At 40.0% G+C, this 27,507-nt stretch overlaps 1 protein-coding gene across 3 annotated transcripts in view; it reads right to left on the reverse strand.

The window, feature by feature from the left end:
* The window catches only part of MIOS (meiosis regulator for oocyte development), a 36,135-nt gene extending 19,698 nt beyond the window's left edge, over positions 1 to 16,437 (reverse strand). The window contains exons 1-5 of one of the 3 annotated variants that reach the window (XM_031031421.2): positions 16,230 to 16,437; positions 15,167 to 15,317; positions 8,939 to 10,280; positions 8,517 to 8,615; positions 796 to 1,050 (exon numbers count right to left, since the gene is read on the reverse strand). In XM_031031421.2, coding sequence (XP_030887281.1) covers positions 796 to 1,050; positions 8,517 to 8,615; positions 8,939 to 10,232 — 1,648 coding nt within the window. In that variant the 5' untranslated portion in view covers positions 10,233 to 10,280; positions 15,167 to 15,317; positions 16,230 to 16,437. Of the gene's footprint in view, positions 1 to 795; positions 1,051 to 8,516; positions 8,616 to 8,938; positions 10,281 to 15,166; positions 15,318 to 15,895; positions 16,184 to 16,229 lie in introns of those variants that run through there. The other 2 variants (XM_006736505.3, XM_081800485.1) reach the window with 2 other exon arrangements.
* Positions 16,438 to 27,507: the final 11,070 nt, after the last annotated feature.

A 27,507-nucleotide genomic window follows, 5' to 3' on the forward strand; every position in this document is an offset into this window, starting at 1 on the left:
ACCATAATGGTTGTAATGGTTTCAAAATGGACCAGCAGGTTAAGAATTAAGCATTCTGAATACCAGAAATAATTTGGTAGGTGTATTAAAAATCAATAGCTATATAAATACATCTTATTTTCAAGTGAAATATTCCTCATAAGAAAAAAAAACTGAATTTCTTGATTGAATTTACTTGCCTGAGTATTCTCTTGCAAAATGTCAGAGTAAAAACTTTATCACATTTCACTGTTTCTTCCTTTTAAAAAAATATTAAATGGAAAGTATGTTTAAATCACCAGACTCAAGTAGAAGCATTTTTGCAGCTCAAAGTATGATTTTTATAATACTCTATATTAGTCTAACTAAAAGTGTCATTTAGAGTTTCCTAAAAGCCAACCAATAACCATCCAAAAGATGAAGTAAAAATACTCTCAAATGTTTGCCATAAGAATGCTTGCAAACAAACGAATGCTTGCAAACTGAAGTAGTCCTAATCTTCAAGAAAATACATTTTTTAAAAATGTGAATTGTCTTTTAAAGAAAAAGCATTAAAAATGGATGCATTTGAGCATTCACTGTAATATTATTAAAACGGTACTTAAGACACATTTTGTCTTTAGACACATTATGTTCTTTACAGACATAAACCAAGGCATAAACAGAGGGGATGGGCTAATACTTTCATAGATACAGTTCTGTGTTCTCTTTCAAAAAAATTTACACAAATATATTGACTAAATATTTGAAAGTTATCACCATCTTTTCTTTAAAGGCTTCTACGAACTATGATTATCTTAGACTATAACCTAATACCTTTTTCTGAAGATGCTCCTTCATTCAGGATTTGGATTGCTCGTCGAATATCCAAGTTGAACAATGCCACAGCAGCAGCTCTCTCCCACTCCCCTTCTTGTACAAGGGAATTCAAAAATGGCCCTACATCTACATCCGTTCCTTTCTTTATCCACCCACAAAGCTGTAAAGCTAAGATTCTCTCTTCATTTAAATTCTGAGTATCACTTTGCTTATCCAAACCGCTCCAATTATGTCTGCTGCTTTCCACCATTCCTAAAAGGAGAAGTATTTTTATATTAGTTGCTTTATTATTTTTTGAAATATATTTAGAAAATAAGTCCGTTTTACACAGAGATTATTTCAACATCATACTTTGGATATTTGACTTCTTAACTACAAACTCATGACGCATAAATGTAAAATATGCTACAAACAAAACATACTTTACATGTTGTTAAGTTGAACAGTTCCTTGAGATATCAAAAAGAGCTACGGGAAGAACAATTAATGTTTGATAACAATAAAAGTTTGACTCACTGCTTCACAGAAGCCCCCCCTGACCACCTAATCTAAGAGTGCCACTTGTTACTATCTAACGTGAAACCGTGTCCTCTCTTTCCTTTAGATCTAATGTAAGCTACCATATTTTATTAATTTTCAGACTTCTCTCTTCTCCTGCTAGAACATATGCTCCAAAAGGGCAGGCGTCTTGTTTCTATTTGAAAGGTTATCCCCAGTGCTTAAGATCCAGTACACACTCTCTCCATCTTCCATTTTCTATCTCTTTGTATGCATATATATGAAAAAATGAAATAAATATAAAAGTACTTCAAAAGTTTAAATACTAAAGCTAAAATACAATGGCAATGATTTGAAGGTTTCTTCCTCTTCACTAAGTCAGAAGACATTATATTTTCATTCTCTTTTCATAAGGAATCTAAATAATTCATCCAGCATTAGATTGTAATCAGGCAGATGAACCTAATGGTACTAAATTAAGGTAAAACAAATAAATATGAAACTTGACTCTTAATTGCAACTCAAATTCTTAAATGTTCTACAAAGTTTTACCATCAAAATTGTCATTGTAGAATTATGTGTTGTTATTTTAACAAAAAGGATTTTCAGAATAAACTAAATTATGAATTAGGCAGCAAGAACGTCCAACATTACAAACATCTTTTATTGGAAGTAACTTACAGTAATTCTATGTTTATCTACTCATATATACTACAGTAATTATACCTTTGTAAATAACTAGATCAACATAAATAGGTTTTAAGAAATAATTCAACTTATCTGTGGTAGGCAGAATTGTAAAATGGGCTCCATGATTCTTGCCCCCTAGTAACCACACCCTTGCATAATCCCCTTCCCTTGAGTACAGGTGAAATCTGTTACTTGCTTCTAAATAACACAAGATAGTACAAGTGAAAGCATTTTGCAGATGTAATTAAGGTTGTTACTCCATTGACTCTGACTTAATCAAAGGGAAATTATACTGTGTGGGCCTGACGTAACCACGTGACACCTCTAAAAGAGTCTGGAGGAAATGAGAAAGATTCTCCAGCTGGACTGGAAGTAAAAGCTGCTTTGTTGTGAGAAGGCTGTGTGGCAAGAAAGCGTGGGCACCTTCTAGGAGCTGAGGGCAGCCCCTGGTGACAGCCAGCAAGGATACTTCTGTCCTACAACTCAAAGAATCAATTCTGTCAACAACCACATGAGCTGGGAAGAGTACTCTAACCTCCAGAAACTTGACCAACATCTTCATTTTAGCCTTGTGAGACCCTGAGCAGAGGACCCTGTGAAGGTATGCCAAGACTCCAGCCCATGGAAATGATGACATAATAAATGTATAATATAAAAACTAATATACTGTCCAAAGTTGACTTTAACTATACTCATCTGATCAAGGCAATAAAGAAATGAACACAAGCAAAATTGAGAAAATATTAAAAAATGAATCAGGGGGGCGCCTCGGTCAGTTAAGCTCAGTCAGTTAAGCATCTGACTCTTGATTTCCGCTCAGGTCATGATCTCAGGGTCTGAGATCAAGCTCGGCACTGGGCTCATGCTCACCATGGAGTCCGCTTGAGCTTCTCCTTCTCCCTCTGCCCCCCCCACGTGCATGCTCTCTCTCTCTCTTCCTCTCTAAATAAATAAAATCTTTAAAAAAACCCAATTGAATCAGTTGTCATTTACAAATCAAATATATACATATATAAGTAATGCAAAACATTATTTCTTAAAGTCCATTTAGTCTAAATACATAGGTAGAGTAAAATTAGTACATAGCCGAAGTCTAAACTCGCCAAACCTAATTCACACTTTTAAATAACTTACTTCATTATATGATGTTAGGCTGTGGCAAAAGCCTGCAATATCATTCATGTTAGGACATATTTTAAGCTATATATCACTGCTTTATGAAAACGTTTCAAGATGAGTTATTTGTAAAATTCTGGAAATTTAATAAACAGTTAAATAATTACACTTGAAAGTACTTATTTTTAACCTTACTGTTGGAAACTGTTGCCATTTAGCTCAAGGGGTCAGGAAGAGACTTCTGAAAAGTTTTCTTTCCTTAAGAGAACCACCTGCCCATTGAAAAGAAGAAGCATGCTGCTCTCTTTGCAACCATGAGGAAAGTTACTCAAGACAAAATCACTTTTAGCATATGAAAGTGAAATTTTAAGAACTATTAGAAAATTTTAAATAATGATTAAGTTAAAACATGTATGTTAAAAATTAAATACATTACTTTTCTGAATAACAAATTTAAATTTAGATAGAATGGAGGTACTACATTTCAAGTAGAACAAGCTGTCAATGTACCATAAGGTATTTATTTTCGTATCTCCCCTATAAATTCTGGATTCAATGCTGAGGATATTAAATGGTAAAAATATCAATTTTAAACAGTTGAACAAAAAGCAGCATTTTTTTCAAACAAATCCTCATAGCTTAGTAAGATTCCAGTTTCTTAGAGTTTTTATTTTCAGAAAGTGTGTCAAGGAATAAAGATCAATACATATGACTCCAAAGAGTTCATTACTAAGAGGTGGAAAAATATCCTCTAAGTCAAATGCCTGGATATTGTGTCATGTATTTTGGTTGTCTAGAGGTCTTCTTATGGCTTGATAACTGTGTGACAGGTTAATTAGGGTTATCAAATAAGCAATACGATATTATGCATTTCTAAGTGTATAGTCATTATTTTTAACAATGTAGGAATTTTAAAATATACAACTTTAACTATCTCTAAAAAAGAATTAAAATCTATTTACGCATGTTATGCAATACTAAAGTGACAAAACTGTATCCCCTAAATTTGAGATTGCACTATATATAAATAATAGAATCGGCATTTTATTGATGGGTGCGAGAGAAACAAGTTTACTGAGACATTAAAAAACATTTTTTAAAAACTGGTTTCAAATACTACACCAAGTAATCAGACACTATGCTATCTGTAGATATTAATTTGTTGCATTTTTACATCTATATAACAAAGCAGTAAAATTATCCAGTGTTTATAAGAACATTTTGTTGTTAAAAACATTAAGTCCTATCTATTCTATCCATTAAAGTAATTCTGAAGAGACAAGGTCTCTAGATCAGAATTTACCCCTCAAGTATAAAAAATATTTTCATCATATTGGATGGAAGGCTGACCAACATTTATTATGCAATTTTCTGCCATCCTACAAGGGAAGAACTATAATTATTAACAACATTATGAACACTTCTCCACAAGACTATACTAAACATTCTCTTAGAACATGCATTCTCATCCTGGTTGACTTCAACACTTGGTCCACCCAATAAACTAGTCTCTCTGTTCCTTTGCTTCCTTATCTCCAGTGGTTCACACCTCCAAGACTTCACCCACTCCTTTCATAGACATACTCCAAATTGTTCCTCCTTCATAAGAACCACTTTCTTACCACAACCTCATAGCCTTCCAGAAATCTCACTTCTAAATTTTTCAACCTCACAATCTCTTGGTCCCTCATATTTTTATCAGTCTTCTGTCATCTCCCTTCCAAAGATCAACAAATGAATTATTCTCTTGCCAATACCCTAATTCTCTCAGCCCACTGTCCTTTATTTTATGTTCTGGTAAAACAGCATTGCCCTACAATCCTCCCATGTTTCTCAAGACAACTCTGGCTCCTCTTCTCAGTGTCTTCTCTCTATAGCCTACCTCCTCCTTCTCAATAAGCAAACCCACTACATTGAGAAAAGAGGAGCCATCAGGGGAAAGCTCCTCAGCCTCCAGTCACCAAACCTTATACAACCTGCATACCTTTCCCCTTCCCCTCTGGCTGGTATGGAGAAAGTGTACATCCTCCTATTTAATGCTAGTCTTTTTTTTTTTTTTAGTTTTTGATGTAGTGTTCCATGATTCATTGTTTGCGTATAACACCCAGTGCTCCATGCAGAACGTGCCCTCTTTAATACCCATCACCAGGCTAACCCATCCCCCCCCCCCCTCCCCTCTAGAACCCTGTTTCTCAGAGTCCAGAGTCTCTAATGGTTTGTCTCCCCCTCCGATTTCCCCCCTTCATTCTTCCCCTCCTGCTATCTTTTTTTTTTTTTTTTTTTTTAACATATAACGTATTATTTGTTTCAGAGGTACAGGTTAATGCTAATCTTTTCACCTGTGCTCAGGATCCCACTCTGTCATATTCCTAGGAATTTTGCTCTTCACTACTCCCTTTTCTCTGCATCTTCAACCTCTTTGTATGGGCTTCCTCACATCAGCCATTTAGGCTTGCTTAAATCAATCCCATGTTAAAAACAAAAACAAAGCAACACAAAAACCCTCCTATGACTCCAGATTCACTTGCTGCTTTTACCATATATCCTTTGTCCTCCCTCATTTAGTCAAATTTCTTGGAAGAATTATTTAAAATGGATGGCTACTTCTTTAACCTCCTCTGAACTTCTTGCCTACGGCACATCTCCACCTAGCTTTCTCAAATTCAACTTTCTCCAAAACAAACTTTTTTTCTTCTCAAATGCACTCTTCCTATGTTAATCCTATGTAATTAACTGGTACTGGTATTAACCCAGTTTCCTAAGCTATATATATGTGTGCTTTCACTTTTCCCTCCCCTCCATCTCCTTTATTCAATCATTAAATTTTGTCTCACTCTAATTTATCCACATTTCTCTAGCTTCTCTGCCACTGGTAGGAACACCCTCATGTCTTGCCTAATTACTGTGGCTTTTATTTTTAAAATAGTTTATTCATTTGAGAGAGAGAGAAAGCACGCATGAGCAGGGGGGAGGGGAAAAGGGAGGGAGAAGCAGACTCACCGCTGAGCGAGGAGCCTGACTAGGGGGGCTTGATTCCAGGACCCTGAGATTACCACCTGAGCCGAAGGCAGACACGTAACTGACTGAGCCACCCAGGTGCCCCTAATTACTGTGACTTTTATCTGAGGTCCCTGTTTGATCCTCTCCAATTCATTCCACACATAGCAACAGCTCTAAAACACAAATCAAATTCTGTCAAGACTCTTCAAAATCTTTCCTTGGTTTCCCTTTGTTATAGGATGATAAATCTCCTTAAATTCTTACCATGATTTCTAAGTCCTGAGTTACTTACCCCACTGCTTACCTTTCTAGTCTCCGTTCTTTCCTCATTTCCTCTCTCACACTGTTCCAGCAATACTGAAATGTGCTATGCTCCCTTCTCCTCTGGGTTAATTGCATATGCTGCTCCCTGTCTGGACCTTCCTTGTCTTTGTTTTTACCTCCTCCATGGAACCCTTTCTAACCCTTACACCCACATTAGGATTCTTCTATACATAACTGTTTGTTCTTCCTCATGGTAAATTGCCTAGTTACTTGTCCATATTCTGAACTAGAATTTAAACTTCTCAAGAACATGGGTAATATCTACCTTGTTCAGTGTCTATGGGGGAAGAGACTTAGATTGTTGACAATTATATCTTATTATTCCAAGGACAATTCTTAGCATATAATAAGCAAATAATAAGTATTTGCTGAATAAATTTACCTCATACTATAATTGTAAGAATTAAATAATGTAACATGGGGAAAGCAATTAGCATGATGTCTAATTCATAGTAAGCACTCAGTATATAATATTTATCACCAAAGTTAAAATTTCACTGTGTGCTCTAATACAGTGAGCAAGATGGCCCAATGACTTGACTATGTGTTGAATCATGAGATACTATTAAAGAAAGAAGTATGGCCAGATAAAAAATTGAATTCCACATATGCCACCTTTGACAGTTATTTCTCTACTTTTCACTTTGGGGCTGTAGAAACAAAAATATCTAAACCAAAACAAAAAAAAAAAGCTGAAAGTCTAGCAATGAGGAAATCTTTCCAATGTAGTTTTTTAATCTGGGTAAAGACTACTCTTAATTCAAGACATTCAGTTTCTCTCTACTGCAGCAGAAATATATTCTATTTTTCCTCTTGCTTTTCCTCAGAGGCAGTTTGTAGGTTTTCCCCTAAAATATATCAAAATACAACAAAAACAATAATAAACCTCAGAATAACTGAGAATGCTATGAGGCCTGACCTACTATATAGCAAAAATATTAAAAATTCTATAAACTCGGTGTTTAAATCTTTGCAGTAGCAGTTCTAAAGTCATGAGCAGGCTCATTTACAGGGATATTACAGTATATCTGCCCTTTTACTTATATTAATAAAAATGGAAGTTTCTAATTGGACCCATGTATTTTATTTATAATAAATTTATTTATAATAAAAGTTACTTTTTTGGTGGAGAGCTAGTGAGAAAATACCAAAATGAAATCTATCAAATAGTGTCTACTGCATCTTCAGCAATGTGGGACAAAGCAATGTGAAAGTCCTTTAAATTTTTTTAAATAACAGTTTAATTGAAATGCTTAACCTATTCTTATTAAAATTAGTATTTTTTGTATTTTGTATTATTTGTATAGTATTTATGAAAATCCTATTAAAGACCAATTACTTGAACTGCCACTCTTTGACTGAATAATATAAACTACTTTTCTAGCAGCTTGACTTGGGCCCAAATTTGATTGCTATCAAAAGCTAGATACTGAATCCTAGGTTGGGTAAAGCATTATAATATAATGCACAATTCCATTCCAATAAAAAACAATAAGAATAACTGTTCAGTGAAAAACTAAGTTTGGCTCTTTTGTCATCTTTATTCTCAAACAGTTGATCAATTTCAACCCTGCATTAACTCATATATTCATTGAATCATCAAGGACTCTTTCAGGTAAGGCTCCTTCAGGTAAGGCCATACTTCATGACATAGTTACCCAGAGCTTGTCATTAAACAGCTAAGTGAAAGCATTTGGGCAGCACAATAAAGAGATCTCCTTCAATTAGGTCTTTTTATTTAGTTTTTATAAAAGCAAAATACTGTGGTAACATCCAAACAAACAACCAGGATCCTATAAATCATCTAATGTAAAACCTCTCAAAATGGGTCTTCAAAAAAAATAACACTGAATAAATGAATAGATTAGAAAGACTGTATCACTTCAATGAATCAAGACTCCCCCCGAAAAAGAATTCTGGATATAAAATACGCACTTAACTCAACAATTCACTAAAATATCTAACGAGAAATCCCCCAAAACAATAAAAAAAAATGTATGCACATTGTTCTGAACTCAATGATGGGGATAAAGGGGGAAAAATAACAGTATAAAAATTATACTTTAGAAAATAAAATAGAATTTTCTTACCCAAAGATGATTTTACAATTGATTTAATTCCTGCATAAACCAATGATCCTTTGTTTCCTGGAGACTTCTGATCCATATCTTCTGTATACTGCTTCATAAGTATTTAAATGCATAGGAAATACTAATGATGCATAATAACATATTTCAAAGCTAAATTTATTTTGATTTGGAGCCAATTCATAATAGGTGTCAGCCAAAGTAAGATGGTCCTACTTTATTGCAGAGATAAACTTTTCCTTCCACACAATCTGTAAAGCAGTATTTCAACAGTTTTAAATAATTTTTACTTTGTAATTTTAGCATTATGTAACTTGTATTTGCATATAAAACATTCAGAATAAAATTTACAAACTGATCTTTCAGCAAATTTTAAGAACATTTCTACCTGATTCATCTCATGAAATTCATAATGAAAAGGATATAGTGCAGGGTATACCAGAGTGACTTGAGCTGTGGGTCTTCATTTCCAGCTAAAATATGGTTTCTCCACACCTGTTCTGTATCGAGTCCGTACCTGGATAAAGCCCGAAGGCGCATCTTCGTTGCTATATCTTTTTCTAAAGAATTATCATTTTCTTCTTCGGCACATTCATACAAATGACGACCACAAGCCCACATTAAAGATGTAATTGGGCTCCAGGCAAGAGATATCCTTTCAAAAACAGTGAAGTCAGACATTGTTCGGTTGGGAGTTACAACTATCATTCGATTTTGACTGGTTGGATGCCAAGCAAAGGAAGCAATGTAATTGTCACAAGGTTGCACACTTCTTTCAATTATTGTGGGTTCAGTTTCATCTCCAATGGGAGTGGGTGTGTGCTGCATATCATATAATCTAATAATGTTACTATCCCTTGTCAAAGTGGCAAGCAGACCAGTCCTAGTTGGACACCATGCTACTTTTGTTAAGGGCTTTGGTTGCTCAGTCAAAGTCAAAACTGGCTTCTCAAATTTCCTTAGATCCCATATTGCAACCTGACCTTCATAGAAGGAAGCAACACGATCATGGAAGTAGGGGTCTACTGTCACACCCTGAACAGCTTTTGTATTTACAAACATCTTTTGGCTTGTATTCCGAAGATCAAATATTGCTAAGTTACGATGCATACCAGCAAGGAGAAGTTTCTGGTCTCGTGGAAGCCAACAAAGAGAGAGACAAGCATCATTTTGTCCTAATTCATAAAGAGGTTTTGTTACTAATAATGTTGTTTCATTTTCACCTGCTGAAAGTCTCACTTTCTCCATGGGAACTATATCAGGAGTATATTTGCTGCAAATATCCCAAATCAGCACCGAAAAATCAGCTCTATGTTTATCTAGCCCAGCAGCAAGCCAGTTACTATCCAATGGATTCCACGCAAGGGTATTACATTGTCGTGCATGTTTTGGAACAAATTCTTTTCCTATCAAATCTTTGAATTTTGAGTTATGATCTTGACCAAGACTTGTAAGTACAACTCGACCATTTGCTTGTCCAACTGCTAGGAGACATTCAGGATCATAATTAAGATACCAGGCAACACATTTCATATATGGTGTATCTGAATTTATTGATAGTAACGTAGCCGCAGAGTCTTCAGATAAACGTAAAGATCCAGCTTTGAGTTCTGAATTCACAGTAGATTCCACATGATAAAGGCTAAGTTCAGAGTCACATACAACAAATCTATCAACTTGGTGTGGTGCCCACAATATATCAGGTTTGGTACCGCTCATGTTTATTGATGTCCTCAAAGAGTCCAGTTAGGTCCATTCACTGAAAATCTGTTTAAAAATAAAAAGTTTTAAAATCTTAACAGAATACAATTCTAAGATGAATAAACTATTCGGAAAGTCAGGAAATTCTCTATACAAGTACTCTGTCTTTCAATATATTTATTCTAACTGCTATGAATTCATGACAATATTTATTGATTAAAAAGGGAAAAAGAACTTCCCCCAATAAGATGAGGTGCTAAGATTCTGAGAACTACATTTTGGCCTTATTTCCCATGATCAATTATTTTAATTGCACTCTTACTAGTAACTTCATTAACCTCAGGGTTAACAGAAGTTCAGTATGGTGAGCAAATTAATAAGCATCATTTCTTTGAAGGGGATAAAACTTTAAAGGGTTATGGATCATGTTCTTTAGCAACAGTTTACAGCAGCACTATTCAACAGAATTTTTTTTTTTTTTTTTAAGATTTTATTTATTTCACAGAGAGAGACACAGCGAGAGAAGGAACACAAGCAGGGGGAGTGAGAGAGGGAGAAGCAGGCTTCCCGCTGAGCAGGGAGCCCGATGCGGGGCTCGATCCCAGGACCCTGGGATCATGACCTGAGCTGAAGGCAGACACTTAACGACTGAGCCACCCAGGTGCCCCTCAAAAGAATTTTCTGCAGTGATAGAAATGTTTTCTAGCTGTACTGTCCAATAGGGTAGCTACTAGCCACATGTGGCCAACCAAGCACAAGAAATGTGACTAATACAAATTTTAAATCTTACTTACTTTTCATTTATTTTTAATATAAATAGCCACATGTGGCCACCATAACAGACAATGAAGATTTAAAGTACAATGCCACTATTAAGACAGAGGTCTCTTCCTCAAGTTTCAACAGTAAGAAGCAACCCTATATGGCAGAATTAACAGTAGCATGTGTTGAATAGAGTTAACTTCTATTCCTAGCTCTGACATATATTACCTACACACCACAGAAGGGCCTTTGTGATTAGGGGTCCTTTTGTTGTCTCATCTATATAGCAAAAGAGTTGGTTTAGATTAGTGTTTCCCAAATTCATTCATCTACCACCTACTTTTATTCAATATTTTTATTTAAAGGGACTATATTTAAAATAAGAATCGATTTTAACCTCAACCTGAAGTCCATGAATCATAGGTATGGTATACTAAATATTTTTTTCTAAGACACATTAAAATAAATGAGTAACTATTAAAATGCTTAATATTTTTTTTAAAGGTTTTATTTATTTATTTGAGAGAGAGAGAGAACATGAGTGGTGGGGATGGGCAGAGGGAGAGGAGAGGCAGGCTCCCCACTGAGCAGGGAGCCCGATGCAGGGCTCGATCCCAGGACCCCAGGGATCATGACCTGAGCCGAAGGCAGACACTTAAGTGACTGAGCCATCCAAGCACCCCTAAAATGCTTGATATGTTAACTATGGGAATTTTAAAAAATGCTTGATTATGTTTTACCTAAAATCATCCTGTTTATGACCAGTGGTACACACACTGCATTTGGGAAGCGAATTAAGTGATCATTAAAGGCTCTTCCAGTTTTCAATTCTATAAACTTTGATTAATATTGACATGGAATTTTGAAAAGATGATAGTCATTTAAACACAAACTAAAAATAGCTATGTTAAAAGTGGTATTTTAGGGGTGCCTGGGTGCTCAGTTGGTTAAAGTGACTGACTCTTGGTTTTGGCTCAGGCCATGATGTCATGGGTCATGAGATCAAGCCCCCCTTCAGGCTCCACGCTCGGGGGGATGTCTGCTTGAAGATTCTCTCCCTCTGCCCCTCACCATACCTGCACATGTGCCCATGCACACACTCTTTCTCAAATAAATACATCTTTAAAAAAATTAAAAGAAATGGTATTTTAAAAGCAAAAGTTACTTAACAAAAATTTAAATGTCTGTTTCTAACCAGTTCTGGCTAGAGGTTATAGTCTGGATTAAAAAAGGACAAAGACATTTAGTATCTACATGGCAATTAGAATCTGTACGGCCATGTTGTCAGTTATTAAAAGGTGAAGCTATGGATTCATTCATCCCCTGATCCCCTGTACCAGATGTAGAGCCACGCTCAGACTCCTAATACAGATACACTAAATAAACTCAGCTCAAACATACTTCCTTTACTTTTTGATCTTGTAAAACTTTCAGTCAGGAATTATCAGTCCAGAATTCAATATACTCATACAATTTAGATGACTGGGAAAAACTTCTAAGAATTCTTTGCTGGTTTATTTCCTTCCTTAAGAGGTCTGATGCTCAAGATGAATCATTTCAATTATATTTTTACTAGACCCTCAATTTCTTCATTTTTTTTTGCCACTTTCAGTTTGTCTTCCCCAAGGCTAGATCAACCCAATTATTTACTCTTCTTTCCTCCACTCAGGCTGCCAAGTCTCCACAGCTCTGAGGACTGATTCCATAAGAAATTAAGGTATGCAACATCCTTGGCCTATGGTGTTGATTCAGCAATTCTTTTACTCATTTGTATACTCAGGCCTATGAAATTCATCTTTATGTAGTATCACAGGGACCTTTCTAAAACGCAAACTTAGCCAGGTTATACAATCCCTACTTAAAACCTCTAATGGTTTCCAACTGCTCTTAGTATAGAGTTCCAAATATTCAATATAACCTATAAAATCCTAAATGCTTTGCTCTCTACCTACTGCTTTGGCATCAAGGCACACCATTTTCCTCCTTGCTATGTTCTAGCTATGCTGTTCTTCTTTTCAGTTCCTGGAATGTAATCTCCCTCTGCCCTCCATCACCACTACTTTGCAAATGGAGCATTCTTCCCTCCCTTCTAGGCCAAATTAACACATGCTTGACCATCTCTTAAACATCATGGTTGACATCAAATATCCTCTTTCCCCTCCCTGGTCTGTCAGGTTACTTAGATAGTACTCTCAGCGAACAGTATTCCTTCCTTTACATCACCCTGTCTCTCCTACTAAATTATAAACGCCGTAAAAGCAGGAAAAGTATCTTGTTCTCCATTTATACCTCTGATACCCAGCCTAGGGCTAGGCACTTAATAATTATTTGTTAAATGTTCCATCTGACATTTCTCACACTGCTATGTCCAAGTTTTACCAATCTCCTCATGCTTCCATGCCTTATCCTTCCTAGTAGAGACTGGCTTCAGCCAAGAGCGAAGTGCCCACTGTCATAACTGGTTCCAATATGGGCAAGAGCCCACAATGAACCACCCTAAGAGAGGATCACTCTAATACCTGTCTTTCATTTATTCTGTAAATATTTATTGAGCATAGTGTATGTACTAGAAACTGTTCTAAATGCTAAGAACATGGTAGTGAACAGAGAAAGATAAGCTCCCTGGTTGCTACAGACTAAACTGTGTCCCCCCAAAAATTCATGTTGAAGCCCTAATCCCCAGTGTGACAGTATTAGAGAAAGACCCTTTAAGGGGGTGATTATAGAGTTTAATGAGGTCATTAAGGGTAGAGTGCTAAACTGATAGAACTGGTGCCCTTATAAAAAGAGGAAGAGAGAACAGAGCTCTCTCTCCACCATGTGAGGACACAGTGAGAAGGCAGCTATCTATAAGCCAAGAAAAGAACTCTCACCAGAACCAGATCACAGTGGCACCCTGATTTTGGGCTTCCAACCTGTGAGAACTGTGAGAAAATAAATTTCTTCCATTTAAGCCACCTACTCTATGGTCTTTTGATATGGCAGCCCAAGCAGACTAATAAACTGATCTAATAAAGCCTGCATGCTAATGCTGAAGTTATGTGCAATCTTAAAGAGAATTTAAAAATTTAGGAATGAGAAGGAAGAGGCACCTCATGCAACAGGATGTAGCTAAGACAACAAAAAGAAGGAACAGATACTGTCAAGTAAGGGTTCACACTCATGTCTTCACAGACAGAGGAAACCTCTTAAATGGAGGTATCTGGAGATCTGGCCTATCTTCTTATCTTATCAAAAGATAAATGCTCAAATAATCACACTTTTAATATAGGCCTCCACCCTATAATCATATTCTTTACATGGATGATCTATAAGAAAACTTGGTGGCACATGGAAAAATCCACCATAAAAAAAAAAAAGTGTTACTATAGTTTAAAAAGTCTTTGATTTGCATGACACTCAATGGAGGACTATCAGCATTTCTCCTAATGTTATTATGCATGTACAATGTTTATACTACCAGCCACAAAACCTGATCACAGTAATTCATACAGAATCACAAAACTGGAGAGAGACTGGCAAGCTCTTCTCGTTTCACATAGGAGTAAAGTGAAGACCAGATGTTTTAGTTCTTGTCCAACACCTCCCAACTCCCATCCTAGATTACTGCAGAATAAAAAATCAACTAAATCATTTGCAAGGTCCAGTGCAAAATGAAAATACAGGGCCCCCTTATTCAAAAATTATTAAGAATTTCAAGGTGGTGACACAAAGCAGTAAACCAAGTACCAGCCCTTCTAAATGATGGGCCTTATATGACTGCACAGGTTGCATAACACAAAGCTGGCCCTGAAGAGAGAGGTACATCCATAAGCACCCTTTTAAGAAATATATTTCTTTACAATCCAACACACAATACAGATGGATCTTGACACATGAACACAGATGACTAGGAATATGATGAAAAGCAAAGAAAATTGAAACTGGAGTCAGAGGACCTCCAACCACTCTTGGCGAGACTCTTAACAAGTCTGTTAATACACCAAGACTATAAAATAAGAGAAAGAACCCACCCTACTTCCATCTCACAAAGTTGTGACAAATTGAGTTCTTCACATCACACATCTATTAGTATCACTATGATTTCCTTAAGCAGCCCTGGAAGTTAATGTTTTCAAATGTTGGAGACACTGAAAAGTGGGAGAAGGGGTGAAATCTGCAATAATTACAGCTTATATTTACATCCTCACCTCCAGGTTTAACAAGAGTTCACCTCCCATCAATGGTTTCTGGGCAAAGGAAAGCCATGTTGATTCTGTATTCTTCACCAGAATATCTTTAACAGCACTGTCCGACAGAAATACAGTGTTAGCCATAATTTAAAAGTTTCTAGTAGCCACACTGAAAAAGAGATGAAATTAAACAATATATTTTATTTAACCAAACATATCAAAAACATACCCTTTTACACATGTAATCAATGTAAAAAATTGAGAATTTTTTCTTTGCTGCCAAGTCTTATAAATTCACTGTGCATTTTACATTTAAGCATATCTCAACCCCGTGTGGCTACTGGACAGTGACGATCCATAATACTAAGTGTACAAAGTACCCAACTACCCTTTCACATCCTTTTGTTGTTGTCTTCTACTTTTCTTACTATGACAATAACAACAGTAAAGAAATTTTCACCCTCACCATCTTCAAGGAGAGGCACTTCATAAATTTCCTTTAAAAATATAGTTATACAAAAGGCCTGTAAATGCTGTCATTTGCTAAGCAATTTAGCAATGCTTGGGGCACACGTGAATGGCTTTATTCATCCTCTTACGGAATTTTCATTAGTCGTACATGCAGAAAGCACAGCTAACCCGGTGACAGGCCCTTCAGGAAGTATTTAATAGAGTACAGCTACAGCATGGCTCGTTGCTATTCCGGGTAAATCGGGAATCTGAGGGCCACTCCCACGCTCCAGACACCTGGCTGAGCTTCCCGTCCAACGCCAGGACGCGCGATTCCGCACGAACTCGCCGCGCGTGTGGCTGCAGCGCGGACCCAGCGCCCCGGAGGAGGTCCGCCCGCAGCTCCAAGGCTGCCTGCTAGGCCCGGCCGGCCGCCCGACGCGGTTATCCCGCAGCGCGGAACACGACGCCCCGCGCCACCGCTCCGAGGAGGTCCTCGGGTCGGCCCCCGCCCAAGCCTTTTAACTGGGCTTTCCCGGGCCCCTCGCGGTGGCCCCGGCACACGCGAGCCCATGCACCGGGCCTCCGCGTTGGGAATGCTTAGACGCGGCCTGAACCACAACTCACTGACCTGAGGAGGCAGCGCGGCCGCTGCACAGCCACTTCCGGCCTGGTCACCGCCCCTCCCGCCGTGGGAGTCCGCACGCGGGCAAGATGGCGGCCGCGGCTAGTAACCTGGGTCACCCGGCCGGGGCCCAAGACCCCAACACCGCGCGCCTCCGGGACGCGCGGACGCGCTCGGTCTTGGAAGGGGAGTTCCCCGCCCGTGAGCCCCGCCTTTCCGTCGTCGGGGAGTCGCACCGCCCCGGGGCGGGGCTACTGCCCCGGAGGCCCCGCCTTCCGGCCGAGCGCTCCAGTGCACCCCCGGTGGCCCCGCCCCTGCGGCTTGGTGGAGGTATCCCGGGCACGCGCACCTGCGGGAGGTATCCCGGGCACAGCCTCTCGCAGATGCATTATCTCTAGTACTACATACATTTCAGCTCATTTGATTACTTTAAATTTGCATTAACCATTTATTGCAGGCCATCGATGCAGTAGAAACTCCAGGGTATGTGATTCACGATTTATTCATTCATTTGCTCATTCCACAAACACATCTTGAGTGCCTATTGTGTACCTACCACATTGCTGGAATGCTGGGGACACTGGAGTGACAAAAAAGACGCGGTCCCAGCAGAAAACAGTGATAACTTGTTAGGGCTAATACAGTGCTCCACAGGAGGGGCGCCCCCTTAGTGTTGGAGGTCAGGAACGCTTTCTTGTGGACCACTGGGCTGACACAAGAAGGATGAATATGGGATTAAATGGGAAAGGGAACAGCGGGGGAGGTTGGGAGAGAAGAGCCTTCTAAAGGCAGAGGAAGAGCAAGTGCGGGCTGAGTAGGGATGGCATCTCAATGGGGAAGCAGTGAAGTATGGATGGATGAGCAGAGGAAGTGGGGAGAAATTAAGATGCTGTATCAGAAAGGCATTTGGAAACGAGGTTAGTGAGTTTGGGTGGACTTTTCCCTATAGGCAATGGCGCAGTCACGGAAGATTTTTAACTAGGCAAGTGGTGTGATCAGTTTTTCAGGGAGAAAAGGGAAGGACGGCGTTAGCATTCCAATGAGAGATCATGGTAATCCAAACTACCGGTGGTATGGAGAGTGGGGGTGGAGAGAAGTGTGTGGGCAATATTTAGAAGATGGAATGAACAGAGCTTGATGATTGACTTAAGAGAGTGGGGGAGAAAGAGGATTCTAGGTTTCTGGTTCCCATAATTCATTCCTGCCTTTGGAGAAGTTGGAGGCCGAAGAAAGTTCTGTACAGCTGCAGGGAGATACCATAAGATTCACCACTTCAAACGCTGTCTTGCCCATCTTCTCAATGGTTCAGGCCTCAGCCCCAAATTTCCAGATCAATACAAGTCTCTTCCTTATCCGTTCTACTGTATACATAGTCTGCCCTCAGGACATGACGTTGCTTCCTACTTCAGAAAGAATTTAAGCTATTAGGTAGGAATTCCCCACAGCTTCCTATTATTTTCTCTTTCCTGCCCCCAACATCATCATTCACTCCCATTCTTACCTTCTTCTACTTGACACAGAGGAAGAGGAGAGACCCTATATATTTCTCCTCTTCTGGGACCTTGCACCATCAATTTCTCCTTTTCTGTGTGTCTTAAACCTCTCCATTTCTACTGCTTCTTCACCTTCAACATATGTTCAAGTCACTCCCATTTTTATCCTCTAAGAAGAAGGCCATACTGGTTCTCTGTAATCCTACATCCTCCTGTTTTCCCCCGAATTTACTCTTCTCAGGCCTTCATGCCACTTCTTCACCAAAACTGCTCTTTACTTGTCTATAGTTGTCTTCCCCTTCTCGAATATATGCTCCACATCACCAGTTTTCATTCCATTATACCTCCACCCCCAAATGTTAGCAAGGCATTTGGTGACCCAGTTAGAGAGGACAATTCCTTGAAGGGCCTCCCTTTCAGCTAGGTATGGCTATATCAGAAAGTTGTGACCAATGAGATATGAACAGAAGTGGATCCTGTCCCTTAAAAGAGAAGCTGCTCAACATCTACTTCCTCCTCCTCCTTCCAGCTGTCTGGAAAATGGCAAAAAGAAATATGGTATAGAAATGGAGGCCATGTATTATGGGCGACAGAACTGCCCCATTAGTCTAAGTCCCAGTCTAATTCAGAAAGTCGAGCTACCTCCTCCCTTGGATCAACCATAGACGTCTAGACCATTACACAAGAGAAAATAAACTGTGTTCTTTTAAAAATTGCTGTTGTTGGGACCTGTTATAGCACCTTGGCCTATTCCCTAATACACAGGGACTCCATCTATTTTATTTTCTGCTTAATCTCCAGAACCTAAAACAGTGCACAGCACAGGTATGTGCTCAATAAAAATTTGTTCAATAAATCCTAAAACGATATCTTCCTGTACACTTTTCTCCAGCTAATATATTTTTCTCTCCTTCCTTTTCCATCTAAGCTTTTGTGGAAGTGTATTCTCATGCTGCCACCAGTTCCTTGCACTCTATAATCCCTAGAGCAGTAAGTGACGCTTTTCTCATTCTCCTTAGAAATCCATTCCCCTTCTCCACTAAATGGTATTCCTTGTTAGTAAACCTGGATTCCGTAGAAGAGAAGCTCCTTGTCATTCATTTCCTCTCCTCCCTTCCTGCTGTCTGGAAAATGACAGATGGCATTTTCCTTGTGAGTACTGAACTTTTAGTATAGAACTCTGGATTTCCTATAGCTCCTGCTGCATGATATGTATTCAAAAAGAGTTACTGAGTGGGAGAGTGCATTATAGTTTTTAGAAGATTAAACTGTGTCAGAGAACTTAACACACCGCTCTGAGGTTACACTACTTGACTTTATCAAACATGGATTTTGTAACGGATGCCAGAGTTGCTACAGTTTAGTCTCGTGGTTTTCTGTTTTGTTTTTTAATTTAAACTTTTGTGTCCTTAACAAGATACCGTTCTTTCTAAGCTCCTTCATGCATGTTGTGGTGATCCAGGATAAGATGTTTGTTGTGGTTTTAAACCAATAAACGACAAAAGTTGAAGAACTGCTTATTTCCTTCTTATTTATTGCTGCCCTTAGCAGCACTTCAGTTACTATTGGAACATTCTGTGGAGTCTGTGACTGGCTAATCCCAACTCCCTTTATTTCCAACTGATCCAATAATCAGTCTGCACAAAATCAGTGTGGACGTGAGAGCAAATTTTGCTTTTAGGTATCAAGGGGAAATTAGGGCCCTGGAAACATGTGACATGGCTTAGGGAATCTTTTTACACAGGTTGTGGATGAGAAGATCTGAGATATCTTTTTTTTTTTTTAAAGATTTTATTTATTTATTTGAGACAGAGAGAATGAGAGACAGAGAGCATGAGAGGGAGGAGGGTCAGAGGGAGAAGCAGACTCCCTGCCGAGCAGGGAGCCTGATGCGGGACTCGATCCCGGGACTCCAGGATCATGACCTGAGCCGAAGGCAGTCGCCCAACCAACTGAGCCACCCAGGCGCCCGAAGATCTGAGATATCTTAAAATAGTGGTCTTTGAAAAGTATTCAAGCGTACTCCCAAATCAATTACATAGTATCTACTACGTGCCAGATGCTTTCCAACATAGGCTCATTTAACATTGTCTCATGTTGGGTGCCCTGGAACCATATTTCAAGATGGAGATTGGGATGTAGGATACTTATGAAGGAGGGTTGGGATCAACCCAGTGGAAGGAAGGAATAAGATGCAGGACGGGGCAGAGGGAGGAGCTGAGCTGTGATTCAATACCAACAAAAGGCCTTAGCCAATCCATGAGAAATTTTGAAACTGGATTGGCCCTCCAGAGTTGTCTTGAGTTGGGACAAGGGATTCAGGACTGCATACTACCCCACTGATGTGGATATGTCACTAATGTGATCTGTCCCTCGAGGGACAAGTGGCTTTGAGTGAGGCAGTTTTCTCTGTCAAGGCAGTCCCCAAAGATGGCTGCCAGCTGAAGGCCATCTGCTGACAACTTTCCCAGCAGCTGAAGGACTAAGTCATTTGTTACTGAAGCAGAACATTGAGGAGGTGCATCATGGACTTCACATGTTCATCACGTTTTATGAGGATGATACTGTTATTTTTCCCCTTTTACAAATGAGAAAATTGAGGCACAGAAATGTTAAGTAAATTGCCCAAGATCTCACTCTTTTTCTTTTGAGAGAGGGAATGGAGGGAGGGGCATAGGGAGGAATGAGGGGACAGGCGAAGGGAGAGGGAGAGATAATCTTTTTATTTTTAAGGTTTTATTTATTTATTTGAGAGAGAGAGAGAGAGAGCACAAGCAGGGGGAGGGGCAGGCAGAGGGAGAGGGAGGAGCAGACTCCCTGCTGAGTAGAGAGCCCAACATGGGGCTCCATCCCAGGATTCTGGGATCACGACCCGAGCCAAAGGCAGACGCTTAACTGACTGAGCCACCAGGTGCCCAGGGAGAGAGAATCTTAAGCAGGCTCCACAACCAGCATGGAGCCCAATGAAGGGCTCAATCTCCAATCCTGAGATCATGACCTGAGTCAAAATCAGAGGTCGGATGCTTAACGGCTTAACTGACTGAGCCACCCAGGTGTCCTGCCCAAGATATCTCTTAAGTGGTGGAGCGAGGTTAGGAACCCAGGCAATGCGACCCCAGCACTGTGCTTCTAACTATCAAATGGTAGCCACCTGATGCAGTTCTAGGTGTTATTAAAATAATCTTTTAAAACAGAAGTTGGCAAACGTTTTTTGTAAAGGGCCGGATAGTAAATATTTCCAGCTTTCCAGGTTGCACTGCCTCTATCACAACCCCTCCCTTCTGCCATCACAGCGCAGAAACAGCCGCAGGTAGGACATACACAAAGGGACGTGGCTGTGGTACAGGAAACCTTTATTTATAGAAACAGGTGGCAGGTTGGATTAGGTGGCTAAACTCTTCTTTAGAAAAACATTTAAAGATACAGGAAACACTCATGGTTTATTGTTATAGGAATAAAATCATATCTAATGGAATAAATATCATAATTCCAACCTTATTCCTTAAAGACTGGAAGGAATAATGGTGACATTTTATTAGTAGATTCCTCTGTGTGGTAGGTTTAAAAGTGATCATTATTTTCTTCATTATACTTTATGTTTTCTAAAATAAAAGTGTAAAGCTTTTTTTAATGAGGAGAAAACCCAGTGAGTATTATTTTAAAGAGTATAGTTGGAGGAATTAGGATGCTTAATTCCATGATAGACAGACATATCATAATCCCATACCTATGAAGTTAAGGCAGAAATTATAAGGTTTAAGCAGCATCCTAAATGCTTCAGTAACTGGAGCCATTCTAGGATGCTAACATTTCCTGCTTTGCTCATTACTTCTTCACAGGTCTCTGTTTCATTTGTGGGTAACTTAGTGTTATGGAATGAATGTGTGTGTCTCACCTAAATTGATATGTTAAAATCCTACCACCCTATGTGATGATATGAGGAGATGGGGCCTTTGTGAGATAAGATCACATGAATGTGTCCTCTGCCCTCATGAATGGGAGTAATGCCCTTACAAAAGGGACCCCAGAGAGCTCTTGCAACCCTTTCCTGCCATGTATGGACATACTGAAGTCAGCACTCTGAAATCCAGAGGAGGGTCCTCATCAGAACTCGACCATGCTGGCACCCTGATCTCAGACTTCCAGCCTCCAGAACTATGAGAAATAAGTGTCTGTTGTTTACAAGCCATGCAATCTATGGTACCTTGTTATAGCAGCCTGAACTGACTAAGAAACTTGGCTCATCCCTTCTGATGAGCACTGAAGCAATAAGGTAGCTGCCATCAAAATACTATCTGATCAGCCCTGTTAATCCTAGTGAAACACAGGCTATTGTGCTGCCTGGTATCTTCCCCTCCTTGGATGGGATTTGAGTAAATCACATTCGGGCTTTTGAAACAGATGATGTGGCTAAATTCTGCTAATCTCTCTGCTCCCATAGCCATTGCCCTAGTTTCGGTCTTAATTACTGCTCACCCAGACAATAGTCTCCCAACTGGCCTCTGATTCCTCCATTTCTACCTTTTTCCTCTAAGCCATCTCCTCTGTGTGGCCAGACTGATCTTCCTGAGCACATCTCAAGTGACCCTCTTAGGTAGAACTCTTCACTGATTCATGTTCCCTACAGACCAGCCACCAGACTCCTCAACCTGCAGTTAAGATGTCCATACTGTAAGTCTTACCAGTCAGTGAGAAAGAAAACTTGTGTTTTCAATGGATCAAATTAATTTCAGAATTACCTATACCAGACAATGCCCAAAGCAGTTGTAAAGACAGGCTTCTCTTGGTAATAAGATGAGAAAAACATTCCCAGAGCCATGGCTGAAAGTTAGACAGATATCTAACTATGAAGGTGATGCATTCAGAATCAGTGTTATTTTGAGCAAAAGACCAGGTCACACAAAAACCAAAGCATATCTGATTGGCCCGATCAATAATTTGGAATGTTGCTGAAGTAACATACAATGTATGACCATAAAATCTTCAAATGGATAATGGATTTGATTCTCATGTTCAAAATCTTGGACCATCAGCAGCTTATTTGAGAAGCTAAGCCTGACTTTCTTAGTAAGTATAATTGCAACCCCAGGAAGAAATTCAAGGGGTAAGAAATCAGAGGCATAAAGAGAATCTGAATTAGAATCAGGATAGAAATGATGAGGAAACAAATTTACTTCCTAAAGGCTAACCCTTTTGGAACTTTTTATCAGTCAATTTTATAATTGCACAGTAGAGTGTATTTTAGCTTCTGAAAAACATTTAAAGTAATCTGCTACTCTAAACTTGAGAAGAAGTATTCAGTTTGCAACACTGTTTATGAGTCTGAGGAAATGTAGCTTATTAAATCAATATATTTTTAATGTATTAGATGTATAAATGAGGTAAAATACATATTAATGACTTAGAGGTTAATAAATTACATATAATGGTGGATATTCCTCTCTATGTGACATGCACAAAAGCTTCTGGGATATTTAAAAAAGTTATCAACATGAAGATGTCCCCATTCTGGCCCAATATGTTTTTCTCATTTGATCCCTTAACCCATACTAGCTCTAGCCCTACTGAATTGTCCCTAATTACTTTTATATAGCACTTTTCCTCTAGCATGCTTGATAGAGTGGGCAGTTAGATGCACATGAGCAAGAGGAGAGACAGGAGGATAACAGATGGACAATTGCTAGGGAGCACCTGGTCTCTGTCTAAGACACTGTCCCATCTCCCTTAGATCAATCCCTTTTGCTTTTTAGCACAGACTGATAAGCAGAAGATACAGGCTACAGGGACTTCCTCAACTTTGGAGCATGGGCTCTTAAGAAAGACCTTGTCCACTAGTAACCCTGAGGCTGTCATAACATCATTATAATACCATTTGCACTGAGATTTGGGCCCCCACCATTGGTTGTGCTTAGGCACTCATGGGGAGATGACTAACACAAACTTACCTAAAAGGTTGGAGGGGAGGAAACCAAGGCAGATTCAAGGCTGGAGTGATAATAACAAGATGGGGAGGCGGGGAGAGGGAGGAGACCAAATACTCCCCCCATAAAAGAACACAATGAGAAACTCAGCGTCCTGCCACCCATCCTCAGGTCAGCCCACTTCTCTATCCCAGGAGTGTACCTTCACTTTGGGAAATGAAAAATCTTTGCTACTTTACCATTCTATTGGGGCTCTCTACTGAATTCTTTCCTCTGAGAAGACAAGAACCAAGGAATTCCACAATCCACCACCTGGTAACATGACTTTGTTCCAATTTTTTTTTTCCTGGAATGTCCTTCTCCAAGAATTAGGAAAATTAAATTCTATTCATCCCTTAATATGTATCACTTAGTTCCTCCTTAATATCTCCCATAGCTGGAAGTCATGTCTACCTTTCCAAACTACTTGGCACCCTGTCTTCTGTGCCTCTGTCAGACTCTTTGTCTCTTCACACACACACACACACACACACACACACACACATTCATATACTGTAACAATGCTATTACCTATTATTTCACAATATACTTATATAGCTTGTGAATTCCTTGAGCGTAGGATACGTGTTACAGTCATCATTGTTCTCCTCATTATATGTTGAATCAAAATAAGGAATGCATGATGAAAAATTACACAAATATATGAATGCTTCCATTCCAGCTCAAAAATTTAAAAATATTATTGTGTAAACAATATTGAAGGAAATGTCTTAAAATTCAGGTACTCCCACCATGCACAACTGTTTTCATTTCTCTGTTTCTCTTTCAGGATTTATCCATGCTCATACAACATATCTGTTTGAGTAATAAGATGTTAAAAATAGAATTGGCCATGTCTAGCAACTGGCTAAAGAAAGCCCCACTAGACCAGAATGGAACAATAGGTGGTGAATACTCCCACGTTCCAAAGTGAGATGCTACGACCTGCAGAAGTGGAACAGATTTTGTAGCCTGAAGACCCCAAACCCTCCTGGAGGGGGTTCGGAACTGAAAAATCTGAGAGGGATTTCTTTGGAGAAATTCATTTCCAGAGAGTCTTACTTCTAATCCCCTAGCAGAGATCTAAGGGCACTGTTGTCCATGGAGAGCTTGATCTGTGCAAGTAGGAACAGAGCCGTGGGTAGAGAACATGTTGGTCTGCTGTCTGAGCCGTGCCTGAAAACTTGAAAGGCTGGCTGGTTGTTCTGGAGGCTGAGAGGTGAGAGGCGCATCTCTTGGGAAAACCTTCACTCCTGGGGTTTGTCAGGATAAATGATGCCTGGGCATGCCCTGCAGACAGGATGAGGGCCACAAGGGTGAGAGAGGCAGCACAGCACAATCAAATAAGAAGGCTTTCTGCCGGGAGTGAGATGACCCCAGTTGAGAGCACTGGCAGTGTCCATTGGTAACAGGCTAGGGTCAGAGAAGGTGGAATTCGACACCTGCCAGAGAAGAGACCTAGTTGGCTTTAAAAGAACGTGGGATGAGAGATCCCCAGTGAAGCAGTCTCCAAAGAACGAGGGAAGGCTCCACAATGAAGAAGGAGATCACTTTAATACCTTCCAAAACCAGAGCAAGACAGTTGACTTAAGTAGTTCTTTCCTGCTGGTCTACCTGGAAGAGTCAGAAACTGCTCTTCATGAGTGTGTCAAAGGCAGAGAGGCACAAAGTGGGGAAATGGGAAAGTTGACTATGCCCATTTTCCCACTGTAGGCTTCCAGCCTGAAGCAAGCCCTAGCCGCGGAGAAGAGAATCTTCAAGCTCAGAGTTTTGGCTACTACTTGGGGATAGACATTTTGATCGTGGGAAGCACATAGTTTTTATGATTAAATGTGAAAGAAGTGATCTTTATATAAAAGACTGATCCAAAGACTCGTGGCACCTGCCTGGGATGTCATCCAAGTGGCAAAAAAAAAAAAAATCTTGCCCTCAAAAATAGAAACAAAATGACAGTGGGGAGTAAAATAAAGTTTTATAATGCATCCTATGGAGTCCTGTGTTTTCAATGGGTTGGTGACATTCAAATGGAATCAGAAGGAGCAAAATACTGTATGCAACTGAAATTTCTAGTCTTTTATAAGTTAATACAAATTATAAAGTGTAAAAATAAATTACAAAAAAGATTTTGCAACTCTATACCAAAATGTTAATTGCATGAACAGTGTGACGTTACACAGGGCTGAAGCCTACAGTTCTGTGGGTTGTGCATTAGATGCCTCCAGGAGGGTCATTTTGCATTGTGATTATTCTGACAATTGTCAGGCAGTAAGAGTCTTGAGAACAAGACACTTCTCTAATCTGGGGTATGATATGTATGTATATACAGTTACTTGTGTAATACTGTAAAGGGAACGACACTATATGTCATGAGAAGCATGCACACATGGTGTATAAATTAAGCAAATGCTCAGGCTATTAAAATATTATTTTGTGATGATGGATGTTGAGACAGGAAACATGGACCAATGGGTGTTACACTATCATCCCCATCATTCAGGATAAATCTAACTCCTCCTCCTATGGGGAGGTGTGGATAATAGGAGGAAAGATACCAAAAGTTATACACTAATATAAGTACCCTAGAAATATGAAAGCAAGGGCGCACTTGCTTGTTAAAGAAAATGGAAATATCAGTCAGCATCCCTGTCAGAATTACAGTCATGTATCAACTGCAACCAGAGATTGAGTAAGGATACAAGGATTTAGCAAAAATAAATGAAAGCGGGGATGGAGCAAGATGGCGGAGGAGTAGGAGACCTGGATTTCGTCTGGTCTCAGGAATTCAGCTGGATAGGGATCAAACCATTCTGAACACCTACAAACTCAACAGGAGATCGAAGAAAAGAATAGCAACAACTCTCTGAACAGAAAAGTGACCACTCTCTGGAAGGTAGGACGTGCAGAGAAGTGAATCCGAGGTGATATTAGGGAGGATAGATGGCGGGGGAGGGGCCTCCATCAGCCTCTTCTGGCAAATGATAGAGCCGTGGAGCACAAAATCAGAACATTTAGAAGTCTGCTCCGCTCAGGGATGTCGCTTTGGTGGCTAAGTTGGGGGTGGAACCCTCGCAGGACAGTGTGGTCTCAGGACCCTTGGGGTCACAGAAAGACTGGGGGTGCCTGACTGCGGCAGAGCTCCCAGGTATCGGAGCAGGGAAGCTGGCTGCCGAGACGGAGCCGAGGCGCGGGCTCTCAGCTCGGGGTTGCCAAAGACCGTGATCCGGGGCACAGTCAGGCCACTGCTCCTCCAGCAGGGACCCAACAAGTGGCAGATCCGTGGAGACTCCCCTTCCTCCCCCGGGAGGAGCAGCGTGGAAGTGCACCAGAGGGATCTGCTGGGTTTGGAGACTCCACACGGGGTCAGGTGCCAGAGATAGAAACGCTTGGTCACAGGCCGGGTGAGCACGGAGTGCGGCCGGAGACTGGGGAGACGGGAGTGACTGACTGCTTTTCTCTGGGGGCGCACTGAGGAGCGGGGCCCTGAATTCTCGGCTCCTCGGCAGAGATTGGGAGGTCGCCATTTTCACTCTCGGCCTCCAAAGCTGTAAGGAAAGCTTGCAGGGAACAAAAGCTCCCGAGAGCAAACCCGAGCAGATTACTTAGCCCGGACCGGCAAGGGCGGGGCAATTCCGTCTCCGGCAAAGACATTTGGGAACCACGGCAACAGGCCCCTCCCCAGAAGATCAGCGAGAACAGCCAGCCAAGACCAAGTTTACCGATCAATGAGAACGGCAGAACTCCAGCACTAGGGGAATACCTCACATAGAATCCATGGCTTTTTTACCATGATTCTTTAGTCTTTCAAAGTTAATTTTTTTTAACTGTCTTTTT

This window comes from Leptonychotes weddellii, chromosome 12, assembly GCF_054177405.1.
Source record: "Leptonychotes weddellii isolate Sample4059 chromosome 12, ASM5417740v2, whole genome shotgun sequence".
NCBI lineage: Eukaryota > Metazoa > Chordata > Mammalia > Carnivora > Phocidae > Leptonychotes > Leptonychotes weddellii.